Raw genomic sequence first — 14660 nt, 5'->3', positions numbered from 1 at the left:
AGGATTCCTTCTACCTTTCATCTCCTTGTTTTTCTTTTGTGCACATATGTCTCCAAATGAGCAGCATGTTTTCTTCCATGCTAATTTCAAGCAATTTAAACACCTGCTTGGCTATTGTTTTTTAAAGTATGTAGAGCCCTAAGTTTTGAATTTTAAACACATTTTTAAAGCAATCTCAATCTACATATTTGACCTTGTACTGTTAAAGGAACAACAAAAGTATGATTTCTCCAAAAAATATAAGGAAGATCTTGGTGTGAGTGCAGTATTTTTATCTGTGTTTACAGAGCACAATGTGCTTAGTCAGGTATTTCTTTCTTCTACAGTTAATTACCACTTTCATAATATTTTCAGTCCATTCTGTATTGCAGAAGCCCTATTAGGAGCAGTATGGTTCTTATCCAATGCTGGAATGTTCCTGTGACAGTCACCAGATTCACCTGGGGCTGAACAAGACATAATCAGGACCCAGAGAACTAAAAAAGTGCCTTACCACAGCTTGATCGAAAACAACTGCTCTTCCCTAGTTAAACAACTTAGCATGTCTTTTGCCACAGCAATCTGGGAGAAATTAGTTGAATGAAAATGCTGTATTGATCCCCAGGAGCTGGCAGAGGACTGAGAGCCTTTTTTAAACTACTCTAGGGGTTTTCTTTTTTGGAGAAATCAAGCTGGCTGTCATCTCGTAAATGGGACTGCATAGCCCTCCTGCTTTCAGAAAGGGGAAGTTGCTTAAGCTTAAAGAGCTTCTTTGCTGTCATTACTTTGTCCTCCAGGGACTATTGCTTTGGGTTTCCTAGTTACAGGAGGAAGAGGATAAAGTGTCTGTGGAGAACCAATTGCAGAAGCATCCACTGCTGTTAGCTTGTTACTCTGGCGAGCAAAGGGGGATTTTCAAGACTTTCTTTAGTGCTGGAGACAAAGCACTGGGAATCTCAAAATCTTTTTGTGGAAATCTGAGTCAGTGCTTTTTTCTACTGAGAAAAAACTGCAGTTCTGTGAATTTGAAGCAAAATGTAATGACAATTTAAAATTATTGGTTATTTGTCCAAGCATTGTTAGAAACAGTAATGATTATCTTTCAGCCATGATATGTCATGGGCCATAACTGGGATTGGAGTGTCAGGTTTGTCTTCCAGGGAGACACTGCCATCTCTTTTTAGCTCCTGTCTAAACTGCCATTTCTCTCTAACTTGTGTATCTGGCCAGCAGATATTAGATTCTCTATTAGATCTGAAGAGTTTGAGAAAAAATGCGTTGCTAGGCTGGAAATCCCTGAGATGCCAGCCACAAGGTAAGGTGGGAAATGTGATTAATAAGGGCAGGGAATCGAAGCCTCTTCAGTCCCTGTTGTAAATCTTCATTTCTTAGTTGTACTTTATTGCTCTTAAGAGCATCTCATTTTTTCCTGTGAAAACTGGGTTGGTCATTGTGCTAAATATTAATAGTCATAGAAGTCATACTTCCTTCTAACAAAGAGGATCAGTATTGAAAGAAAAGAAATGATACTATTCCAGCACAAAGCTTGCCCTGTCCCTTCTTCTCTTATGTGTTGTTCACAGTCTTCCTCCAGATTCTTTCCTGCTTCCATTTTCTTTTTTGTAAATTTAATGAAACAGTAAGTATTGCTACAGTGCAAGCAATAACTACTTATTTTTTTTTGAGGAAAAGTGCAAACCTGCTTGGAAGATTTATTTCCAAATTCCAAACTCCTTGATTTTATGGGCAAACTAAAATATCTGCATTAAATTCAACATAATCTTGTGTTATGTAACAATTAAAATTCTCATTTTGAATCCTGGACAATTTTCCTAGAAAGAGTTCTCAGGGGGTTTTTATGACCCAAAAAATTCTGTAGCTCCCAGAGGCTGCAGTTGCAGAAAGAAATAGGCCAAATGTACATAATTCAAAAAATGTTCCTGGAGTTAATGTCTCATGGTGCCTGATTAATTTTTTTGTATGACACAATGGGGTGGTACAGACCCTAAAGCTCTTATTGCTGTAAACATGCCTAGGAAGTCATTATGTGCCAGTTAACATGACTCTGTGGGCATGTTTAAGGGATGGGCAGCTCTGTCATGCTGCCCAGCTCTTTATGCTAACAAAGCACCCAAGGCTCTCTTCTGTGATATAATACTGAAAAGATTTATAGCTCTGAATTTTCATACCAAAGTGGGTCTCTCTAAAACATCAAAATATGGATTACGAAAAATTCACTTTGTGAAATACATAACAAGAATATTCTGCAGAGTTTTGTGCATCACTTTTCTTTGGTTAGTTTCTCTGCAGAGAAGTAAAATATGCCTTATTAAATACTTAGGTCACAGTAGCAGTGGCAAAGTATGGACATTTTAATCAAGTCTGCTTTAATATACCTGACAGTTCAATTAACAGGTATTAACTAAAAATATCTCTAGCTGGGACACTTAATAACTAAAAATTAATTGTAACTGCTTTGAAATCTCATATTTTTCTCTTCATAATTTCTTATGCCTGAAATCTAACTGTAGTTCTTTAGGATCAAAATTGCACATTGTTCTGCAAGAAAGTAAAAGTTAATCTACTCAAATCAGAAGAGAATGGAACATGTTAATTATATTATTAAACAGAGCTTTAACATCTCGAAATAAACTTTAAATGAATGAGTAAACAAATTTATAATCTTGTTATGACTAATTTAAAGACTGCTAATATAAATACACATACATATATATTCTACTATATTCGTAATTACTTTCTTTACTGAGAAAGTAGTATATACTAAAGTAGTAGTATATACTATTAAAAGCAGTATATACTAATTACTTTCTTTACTGAGATTGAATAAAGATTGTTAAATTGAACATGTCAGTTTTAAATTAAGCTTATTTTTATGTTCCATTTCAGAGCTTTTCTTCTGTAAATAATTCTTAGTGTCTGTGTAGTGGGACTGACATATAGACTCTATGAAAGATCAGAGCCTCATAATATGTGAGCTTCTTTTCTCTGATAAGCAGGCTATGTGTGTTCAGCTTCCATTGATTCTTGCTGTATTGCTGTATCCCCAAAGGCTAGATTTCTGGTTCACTTCTGTGTTCTGAAACAAAACAACAAAAAAAAAAGTTTTTGAGAAGATAACTGAAGACTGCAGAAGATAACTGAAGAAACTGCAGTAAACTTACCTGTTACAGTCTTAATCTGCTTAACCTTAGAGCCTGTTTCAATTATATTCTGTATTTTTTCTCCTGATTAATGAAGAATAGGATGTGCAATGCAGATTCTCCACTGCCCAGAAAGATTTATGAAGGCCTTTGCAGTGGTAGCTGACCTTGTAACATTGTACAAAGCTGGCCTTTAGCACCATCTCAGCCACAACTTCTTTGAATTTATAACTTGCTTGCACAATTTGAACTACTTTCACATATATTTTATTTTTTGAGATCAGTGATGAACGGAGAGGATGATGTGTCTGGGATTCTTTAATAGACCCAGAATCACAGTCCTGAGTTGAAAGGGACCCACAAGGACCATTGAGTCCAACACCTGTCCCTGCACAGGGCAGTTTTGGAGTCACACCCAGTGCCTGAGAGTTGTGCAAACACTCCTTGAGCTCAGTCAGGGTCCTGTGACCACTGCCCTGGGGAGCCTGTTCCACTCCCCAACCACCCTCAGGGTAAAGAACCTTTTCCTGATACCCACCCTAAACCTCCCCTGTACGGGACAGCCACAGGTTATGCTTCTGAGAGTTACCTCCAGGACTCATAATTGTTTTCTGGAAGTTATTCCATCCAGTCATTAGAAACTTTCCTAACTGAGTTGGATCAAGTGGTAGAATATGACTTCTTCTCTACTGCATATCTCTACTAGAGATAATAACCTTCTGAATTATTATACCCTTGCAGGCATCTGTACATTGTTTAAATTCACCATATTACAAGCATATAAATTTGCCAAAATGTCTTTTGCTATTTATTCATGAAGTAAGAACTTCTAGCATGATAAATTTTACTTCACAGTGTTAAAGGTCTTTTGTTATTCACAAGACTAATATATATAAAATATTCTCAACTTGTTTTTTTTGGAAATTAGTGTGTATAATTAGGGTATCTATATATGGAGAATATACATTTGTATATATACATGTTTATATATATAAAATCCCTCATAAACATGCCACTTACTTTTTTTTAGGTTTTAGGTGCTAGTATTGCCTTCAGCTCCTTTTCCACAAAATGCATTGTCTTTCTTGTTTATCCTGGACATTGCAAATACTTTTTTTGATTACAGTAAATCATTATTCACAGAAGTGAAAGGTAAAACCAAGCTTTCAAATGCCACTACTGTGCAAATACTTATTAATTCTAATGATACTGGAAAATATACTTTCTGAGATTAGATAGATTTTTTAGATTAGTTAGATAGATTTTTGTTTGTTTTTCTATTGTACTACTGGTTGTCAGAATTATTTAAGATGTTTTTGTTAAACACAGAAAAATACTGTAAGGTATTTAATCTAAAAATGCTCTTTATTGCTTACAAATATTTTCTCCTTGATAGCAATATGATGAACATGCTATCAATACAGTTTTCTCTGCTTTTCCATTCCTTGAAGTTCCCTAAGTCATCAGCATTTTAGTTTCATTAAAAACAGAGCTGTTTACTACATGCTACTCTTACAATAAGACCTAGTAACTGTTACTTGGACTTAGGTTTCTTGTCTCAAGTGAATTTTCCAAATTAAAGGTAAAAGGGATTTTAAATGAAATTTTATTGTAAACTTTAAGGAAAAAAAAAAAACGAACCCAAAAAAGCAACAATCACTTATTAGAAAGGTTTTTAACTGGCTGAAAAGCTGTAAAAGATAAAAAATACCTAGTGCCAATAGAGGCAACAGTATTTTAAGAAGATAATGTTAAGTGCTCTGTTATTACTATGATTTTCAGTGAAAGAAGGACATCTAATTTTCTAGTATATATATTTCTGTACACATCTACCACACCTTAAACAGGATAAATAACATCTTTCAGGCTCAGGGAGTCATCAGCCAGCATTAACTGGTATCATCTGTTTTCTGTTATTCTTCCTGCTCTAAAGCCACTGTTGTAGGGGGATTTCAAGATAGGAAGTGGAACATAAAATTGAGCAGGGCAATTTTGGAGGATAAAACATGTTATTACAGGTTGAACTAAGAACTCTGTCATTGGAAATCATGGGATTTAAGCACTTCATAGTAATTACAGGGGACTACTGAGGGTACGTCCTGTAATACGTACTTAGCATTACACATACTTATGTACTATGCCACAAATTCACTGACTTGTTTTTTAAATGTATGAATTATGATGGTAATTTGAAGATTTTTTGAGAACTGATTTTCCCCCATTGGGTATGATTTTCCAGCTCTCTAGAAATCTGGGTCTTGCACCTGTCTCTGTGTCCAGGCTGTGAAAACTATCATTGACCTTGGTCCCAGATGGGATCTGAAGTGCAGCAGAACCTGGGAACCAGAATGGGCTGCTGGATTTCACTGGTATTGACTTAGAATCTGTCCATGAGTATTTCATTTGGGTTGGGATCAGCTGCTCTCTGTGCTCTGTCTCACACCAAAGAGTGCTCTGGATTTAGTTCAGATCAAACCCAGGTGGAAGAGGCTCTCTCCAGGAGCCTGTCCAGTGTGCTCCAGCAGTTAATGGACACTTGGTCAGTGGGATGGGAGGTCAGTGGGTGTAGCTGGGTAGTCCAGGCACTCTAACATCCCTTAGTAGGACATGTGTCCTCTGTGCTGGCTGCCCCCCCTTCCAGCCACCACCCTGTAGTCACAGGAGCTGGGACATTGAAGGACGGTGGAAATACTTGCTCAGTGTGTGGTGTAAACAGCAGCACACAGGCCATTTGAGGCTTCCAGCTCTGGAGAGCTCCAGGGGGGATGTTTGAGAGTGTCAAGACTCAGCAAGGTTGGGGCAAGGGGCTGGAAGCAGGGACCTCTGCCAAAGTTCCCCCAATACCTGAAAGAGGAGAGCAAAGCTGGCTCTGGCTGCATGAGAAAGGTGTGCTGTGGACAGACTTACAGAGTAGCCCAGGTCAAGGTCTGTCACTGTCATATTTTCTGGAAAAATCCCTTCGCCAGGATTTCTTCTCCTGGGAAACTGAGAAGCCTCAGAGAAAAATGAAGCCAATAGTTATCTGATTGTTTCTCCTGTGTTTTGCTGCTTTGGAATGTGGTTGGAGATTGCTTATCCAACATGTGAATTGTTTTTACTTAATGACCAATCACGGTCCAGCTGTGTTGGGACCCTGGCAGGTCAGTCACAAGTTTTTCATTAGTATCTTGTTGAGCCTTCTGTAAGTATCCTTTCTCTATTTTTTAGTATCGTTTTAGTATAGCATTCTTTTATATAATATAATATCATAAAATAATAAATTAGCCTTCTAAGAACATGGAGTCAGATTCATCATTTCCTCCCCACGACAAGAGATCCTGAAAATACCACAAAGGTCTGAGTTTAAAACTGGCCCTGAAGCCCTGGGCAGAAACCCCAGGTGAGGTTTCTCACAGTCATTTCTCCCTAAAGGCTGATGACAGCTCATGCTGCTGTGCCACACCAGAACTGGCCTTAAGCAGGTCAGAGCCCCTGGGCTGGGGAAAGGAGGAAAACATCACCCTGATAGTCAGAGGTTCATGTGATTTGTCACTCATATTTAATTTCATCAGGTGGATGCAACCATAGGGTGGGTAACACTGATATGCTGCAGTATCCTGGCTGGAAATGCAGTGTGCACTGTTACCTTTGGAGGATGAAATGTGTATAATACCCCTCACATGCAGGCAGAAATATTGGTTTGGATTTCCATAAAATTGAGTCACTGTTTTTTTCATGTAAAACTTTTGTTTTGGGGTTTTCTTATCATGATTTTGGTGGTTACACTTCAAAAAGTTATGAAATTTTTTGGTTTTATTACCAATTGCATGGATATTTTTAAAGTTTAAGAGAGTTGCAAAATATGCTACTCCTTCACCTAGCTCGCATTAATCAAGCATTTTCTCTAAGGGAAAGTTGTTACCTACACTTAATCCAAGTGTTGAGGCAAAGTTCTGTAAAATACATGATTACTTCTCTGTTGTGATGGAGGAAAATTTTGCAGGAAATAAACAATTGGAATTTTCTAGTTTATATGCCTAATAGATAGTTTTAGTTAGTGTAGAAAAAGAATGTATGTTTTATAAATTTTATGGAGTGTTTCTATTTAAACAATTGATGCACAATATTCATTAGAATCTAATGCATTGCTGTATAATTATCAATTATAAATGGTTATTAAGTTTATTGCTCTCTCATGTATAATAAAAAATGGATTTGTATATGCCTGAAAACTAACAATGACTGACATGACCTTGCTTTTTCTTAGCCAATTTAGTTGTCATTTTCTTTGATAGAGATGGATACTGAATGGCATGGTATCACTAACTAGGGCAAGAAGAATAATACAATCAATGCAATTCAAGATATCAAAATATTTATAATGTAATTGTAATGTAAATTTTTTTAAATTTATGTCATGCTGCGGAACTTAATTTCTGGGAAGAGGAGAGAAATTAAGTTTTGAATTGATGGATTGCATTGCTATGGTGGTTTTGGTTGCAGTTTATAATTTATTTCGTAGTTTCTGGGTGAAAGACAGACTGCAAAGGTACGAATAGAATATGTAGAGCTAAGTTGTCCCAGAATGGACCCACAGCAAAACCTGAGATCAAGATCAAGATATAGCAGTGTCTAAAATTAGATAATCACTTTGAGTCCAAATGTAGAGAGGATATAGAATTAAATATAAATTAAGAACTCACATGAATTGTGTGAAGTCAAATGAAAACATCAAAACCTGTGAAAATGGGTTAGGTCTTTCTTTAAGCAATTTAATTGTAGAAGTTGCTTGACAAGAACAAGTTTTCTTATTTTGTTATCTGTAAGAATGGCCTTAAATAGTAAAGTTAATGCTCTTACATTTTAATACATAATTATTTATACTACTTTGATGTTTGTGTATTTTTACAAGGTGCTAATTGTGCAGAATTAAGCTGACAAAACTGCAAAGTTTGTGGGTTAATATTAGCATAATCCTACAGTACATTGTTTACCAACAGTATAGAAATTAAGTTTAGGGCATGTTTTTCCGAATATAAAGAAAAAAGCACATGTTTCTTACAATACCAATTTCCATGACATAAATAATGTCTTTTAGGAAATTGTATAAATAGCATTCTTTTTCTTGTGGGTTAATTGATTGTGAAGTTTTGCTAAACCAGAATCTGCCACAAAAGTGGGCTTCATAGTTTATTAAGGAATGTTATCAAAATATCTAGTAATTAATCAAAACACAGATGCAAAATTAAGATTTAGTTTACAACAACAAACCAGTAGCCTTTTGTACTTGATCTTATGTTTGTGTCTTCCCTGTTCTCAAAGGTCTTTCCTTTCATCTTTGCACAGCTTCTTAAAAACACCGGCCTTGTGACACAGACCATCAAGTTCAATCCCATTATACAGTTTAGAGTTCCACTGAGAGTACATCCAAATTGGCATTTGTAAATCTCTGTGCAAGATTATGTGCAATGCTACCAAATAATATTAAATTTTACTTATAGAATGTCAGGTCCAAGGGTTCAGAAGAGAGGAAGGAAGGAAACAACCAATACTTTTATGACTTAATATAAATTGTACTGTGTATTACCCCAGCAGTTGTCTTTGGTTGCTTTTTTTTTCTTTCTTGCTCTCTGGAGGCAAAATAAATCCATTATGTACTAATATGATAAACTGAAATTGCTCCCACAAACCACTGCTTAACATGGTCCCTGCTGGAGTGTCAGTACATATATGAAAAAATTGGACCAATGTGACACTTGTTTTTTGCTTATCAACCCAAACATGCTCAAGATAGAGGAATAAATCTGCTTTATTGTGTCAGAGCTCATGGACAATGCTCAAGTGCCTTGTAATGTGTGCCAGTTGTACATTCTCATCCAGAACCTCTTGCTTGGCTTCAGGGTGTCTCTTCGCACCTTGTTATTGAGCATGGGCTAAGAAAACCAGAGAGAAACACATCAGAAAGGAAATAGTGCCCAGATTTCAGACAGTCAGCCACTAGCCACTATTAGTGGCCACTCATGAGCCGCTATTTTGTCTTATGGTGGTCAGAGGGAAAGGGTTGGAGCAGAGGAAGACACAGATTAATGTCTACACAAGGGTATTTTAGCTCAATGAATTCTCTCTGATGGCAAACAAGGGTGGATGCCTAGGTAAGGGTGTGCAAGGTCTTTAATTTTCCTCTGCTCCACATTGTGTTCTTGGGGATTCCTGAGGCTGGCAGACTCTTTCTGAGTTTTCACAGTCCTGGGAGTACTGCTCTCTTATGAATTTATTCTCCATTCTACTGTGCCAAGGCTTCAGCAATTTAGCTGTTCAGTGTTGGTAGTTAATTAGGCTTCTCCTTTAGTGGGTTTTGAACTCACCACCTGGTAACAGCGTTGCTCATGATAAAACAAACAAACAGAAGCCTCTTTGTTTTTAAAGTTTAAAAAGCTATTGGAAGTAGTATCATGTGTAAGCAGATGTAATAGAGATTCAGCAAGGGAAAGTCTCACTTAGGTGTACTCAGGAGAGGTGTCCCAAAACTTCCCAGAGCCGTCAGCTGCTTGATGATGTTCAAAAGCACCCACAGCTGCCACTGCAGCAAAAATTACATTTTCTCTTATCATTGTAACATTACTTTGGTATTTAATCACTGCAAGAGCCTTGAATTTTAGGCACTTGACCTGTTGATAAATTCTCTCTGCTTTTTACTAATGTTTTGTATTGGTTTATATTTATACTGAGAGTAACGAGGTTTTTTTAGGCATAAGCAATAAACACTAGGAACTTTTAAGCTTTAAATATTCATAGCTTTTTGTTGCAACTTTTTATTTTTCTTCTCCTTACAACTGTTATTTCCCAAAGCAAAAGATGGAGGAAGAATTTACAGTGATCAGAGATTCAGTTTGCAAGTTTTAGAATGCAAATTCAAGAATACTAATATCAAACCCTACTGAATTTTTTACATTTAAGCTTCTGATAAGCTTCCCATGCTGAGAAGAGTAATTTTACTTTGTGAGGAACAGGAGAAAAGATGTTTTAATATAGTGTCCAAAATAAGAGATGATTCTGGACCAAAAGAAATGGAATTTTAATTCTATTTTCTATGTGATATTTTAAAGTAAAATTATTTTTTTCTCTTTAACTCTGAGTAAGGTAGTTATAAAAAAACCTCTGTTATAATGCACCTTTAAATTGTGGTTTGATAATTTTGAGCAATAAAATATGATAACTGTGATTAATTATCACAGTCATTTTAGTAAGTTAGATGAGTGACTACAATAATTAATCAGGTCAATAGTCTGTTTGTATTTTCTTCTAAAAAATGAAAAATCATCAGTAAAATGGAAAAGATTATTTGTATTCCCTCACAGTAATGTCATTTTGTTTGGTGAATTAAACTCCTTAACATTCAAATAATTGTATAGTTTGCCCATACAGAACCAGATTATCTCATGGAGAAATAATTGAGCATCTTTGTTTTTATCCTTTAAGTACACCCTAAAATCTATTATAATCCTGTAAAGGAGGATTATTAAACTAAACAACAGTAGCACATTTAATGATGATCTTCTAACAAAACATTCTAGCTAATCTCTGATTAGTTATTACATTTCCACACCAATCTAACATAAAGGAAAACTGAATTTCTTAAGATGTATGCTATCTGCAAACCCCCTTATAATCTGTTTTGTAATCTGTCTTCATTTCATTTCTTTCGTATTTGGCAGTGGCCAATTCAAACAGTTCTTGAAGCAGGAGATCAATCAGTCACTCTAGACAAAAACAGGTCAGATCTTCCCAAAGTGCTGGAAGTACTTATCTGGTCTTTTTGTAGTGAACTATAGACTTGCAGACATGGTTGTAATATTTTTCATCCTTGTTTATTGTTCAAAACCCTATTCTTTTAATGTTCTATTTTTTTTAATCATTCTTTTATTTCAAGACTTTTTTTTTCTTTTTTTGTGTAATTATCATTATAAAATACTCGAAGTGAAACATAGGAAATAGGTTTTATTAAAGAGTACCTTTGCACAATGCAAGTGGAAATTCACTTGAAGACCATTGCATTTTTTTCAAAAGGAATTTAAAACTGATAAAACAACTGATTTGTGATGCATTTGCTTAAAAATAATTTCACTTCAGAAGTGCTGCCATATTGCCATTTGACATAACTGTTATAAATGCTAATATATTATGCCATCAATATTATACTGATTTTAACCTGAGACATCCAACATTATTCTCTTTACTTTTTTTTCTGTAGTCAATAAATAAACTATCAGTGGATTGTTATTTCATCTCCTTTTATACTTGCAGACGGTTTGACAAATCTTTGGAAAAGTGGCAGATTTTTCATTCTGACATGAAGAGATTTAATCATTGGCTAAGTGAAACTGAAGAGAAGCTGTCAAGAGCACAGATAGAGGCCGGAGACGTGGGGCTTGTGAAAACCAAGCAATTTATCCAGGTATGATTTGATTAGTCTATATTCTGTTTTTCTGTAGGGTTTAAGAAATTTTAAGGTCTGGGTAATCTATTTTGCAGCTCATTTAAGGAGGATTTCTAGGGCTGAGTGAACAGTGACAATTTTGTTCAGATGTGTCTGTTTTTCTGGTTAACTAAAAATTTTCACTAGCTTGTTGTGAGATGTATTTTTAAATGAAATAAGATATGGGATGACATGGTATATTGTGGTACTTTCATAGTTATGTATTTCTTTGGTCTTTACTTAAAGTGCTTGTAAATTTCCATTTGTTATTTATGACCAGTAGGAATATCAGGCTTAATTTTAAATTCTTGTGGAAGAAATGTGATTTGCCATTGAGCTGTACAAGAGATATTCCGTGAACAACGTCTTGCAAGTGTTGCTCATTTTGTCTGTTTCATGTTTTAATCAAAGGACCTGGAGGATGCTTTTATTTGTGAAATGCAGTGTGACAGAATAGCCACTTAGTTGCTATGTGTCCAGTTCCAATTTGTATGCTTTTCATCTTGCAAGCTCTTTGAGCATCATAAGGAAAATAATAACTCTAGTTTCTTGGTAGTTTATTTCATTTCCCTCTTTTGTAATTCAAATGATAATGGGTATGAAGAATTAATTCCAAACTGATGTTTTGGAAGTAGATAGTTTCACCCGAATAACTTGACCAAACTCTGGATTCATGTTATAAATTACTATTCGTGCATAAGAAAAAAGTGCTGTTAAGGTAATTGGCACTTGGAAATTTGAATTGCTGGATTGAATTACTTGATTTCAGGTTGAAAGAAGTTAGGTCTGTCTAACATTAAAGCCAGAGGTGTTTTTGAATGCAACACTAACCTACTTCTTGGCCTACAGTTAAAAAAGTAAATCATGCCATTTGAATTTTAGTATTTCAAGTCAACTTTTTAAAGATTTACACTGTTATTTCTTGACTGTAAGACTGCTAAACTGAAAGGGAAACAAAATTGTGTGATGCAAATATATAAAAAATATACAGCTATTAACTAACACACTAAGCTGAGGCAGTTTTTTTTCTGCGCATTTTTTTTTTCTGCACATTAAAAAAATAGCAGGTTTTTGTTTCTTTCTGCACACACTTTCAATGCTTTGAATGCTGAAGAAAGGTGTCTAAGATCTGATTAACAAAATAGAAAGTCATCAAGAAGTTAAAGATGCGTTTTGTTGCATATGTAAAAGGTAGTAGGGCTTATGTGTATGTTCTCTGAAACTTCAACTCCCTTTCTCTGTCCCACAATTTGAAAAGCATATATATTACTAAGGTAAGATGTGCATCTAGGTAGACACAAAGGTGTTACAAAGCCCTACCCATTCTTTGCTTTGCCTGTGCACCATTACCTTCCTTGGCCCTATTATTGGATCCTTGATCAGCTTCAAATGAGGTTTAAAAAAAAATAGATATGTGATTTTTTAATTTAAATTTATTTCTAACTCCTTGCTAAATCAGCATTTTCCCTTGGAGAAGGTTGATTATTTAGAGTGCCCAGACAAAGGTAAGATGCATTATAAATGTTAACAAATGCACTGGATATGTAGCACATTTCAAAGTCTCACCAGATTAGAAGCATTATTTTCTTATCATCATTAAGAGATAATATGTTGCTATGCAGAAACTTATATTCAGTGCAAAAGACTGCTTCTGTTTTACATTTCCCTTTGACCTAGCCTCTTTCTCATTTGTTATCCATTTATTATTTTTGTATGCAATATATGAGATCATTTTGAAGATATGTTTGTAGTTTTCTTTTCTTTTTGCCATCCATCAAGCTTTTTCTTTCTTCCCTTCTCTCTTTTGTTAGAAATCCCAAGAACTCATGAATTTGTCACTCAAAATTTTCATTTAGTTCAGTAAAACAGACAAAAGTACCTTTCTAATGAAAATTCAAGTGGTGCAAAAATATTCCAACTAACCTCAAGAATGTAGATCCAATGTTAGTTAACATTTATTTGTGACAGAATGCTAAGTCTGAAGTTGCACTCTTTCCATTCTTTTCATTGCTTCTTTATTTTGCTGGGTCTTGTTTCAAAATTGTTAGGCTTCTGTGAGGCTGACTGAAGAGATCATTAGAATTTCCATTAGGGAAACAGTTAAAACAGCTGAGAGTTCTGATTTACTAGAGTAGCAACTTGTTTTATTAATGAGATCATGCTGCTTAGTGAACCATATTCAGAATTAACAGGATTTGTTTGAAAATGCTTTACAAGCAAGTGAATAGTCTGGTACTGGAGAAGGAACTGTTTTAGAAAAAGAAAAATATACAAAACCTTCAGATTTGTAATACTACTTCTGAGTAGGACTACTTTGGAAAAGTAAAGATTAATGTGTGCATTAATATTCAATAAATACATAGAGTCAAATGCTTATATAAAATGCAATAGTCAACAGCATGATTAGATGATTATGTTAATAGAGGTTAAAATGTAATTACATTTTTCAAGTGTATTTGGGGAGGGGAGGTGTGTTCCTTTTTGCTGCATAATGGCATGGTATTAAACAACATTATGCATTATAAATAATGTCAATGAAATCTAATAATAGTTTCACTTCGGGTCATGAACTCTTAAATATTCTTATTGTGAATTTTTCACTAGACTTTCTGAGATCAGAACTTATGGTGCTGAGAAGAAATACCACGTTTCAGTTTTTAAGAAAGTTTAATTGACATATTTTATGATTAGGAGACACAAGATTAAAAAGGACATTTCATGGATTGCACATCATGTAATCCCTTTGAAATGTATCGAACTCTGTCTTCAAACTTATTAAGGATTTTTTTCCCTCTCATTATTGTGACAGAGAGGTTCTTCTGTCTCTTTACTCCTTAATGCTTGGTAACTGTTGCTCCTTCAGCCACCTGCATTTGCACTTAATTTATTTGTTTTAGTGCCAGGACTGAGCTGTAGTTCAGTTTTATCAGCTCCTTGATGTTTATCCCCTTCTGTTCTTACAGGCTGCAGTCATTTTCCCTATCAGGCCATGGTCAGTACACTAAAGCCACAGTTTTCTAATCTGCTCTCACATGGTAGCTAGACAACTTGTCTCTTACTTCCTG

At 35.2% G+C, this 14660-nt stretch overlaps 1 protein-coding gene across 1 annotated transcript in view; it reads left to right on the top strand.

Moving 5' to 3' along the window:
• The window catches only part of DMD (dystrophin), a 1043102-nt gene that overhangs the window by 493575 nt on the left and 534867 nt on the right, over positions 1-14660 (top strand). The window contains exon 43 of the mRNA XM_066545460.1: positions 11424-11574. Coding sequence (XP_066401557.1) covers positions 11424-11574 — 151 coding nt within the window. The remainder of the gene's footprint in view (positions 1-11423; positions 11575-14660) is intronic.

This window comes from Molothrus aeneus, chromosome 2 (assembly GCF_037042795.1).
Source record: "Molothrus aeneus isolate 106 chromosome 2, BPBGC_Maene_1.0, whole genome shotgun sequence".
Lineage (NCBI taxonomy): Eukaryota > Metazoa > Chordata > Aves > Passeriformes > Icteridae > Molothrus > Molothrus aeneus.
The sequence above is the reverse complement of the archived record's forward strand: the minus strand, read 5'-3'. Positions and strand labels throughout refer to the sequence as shown.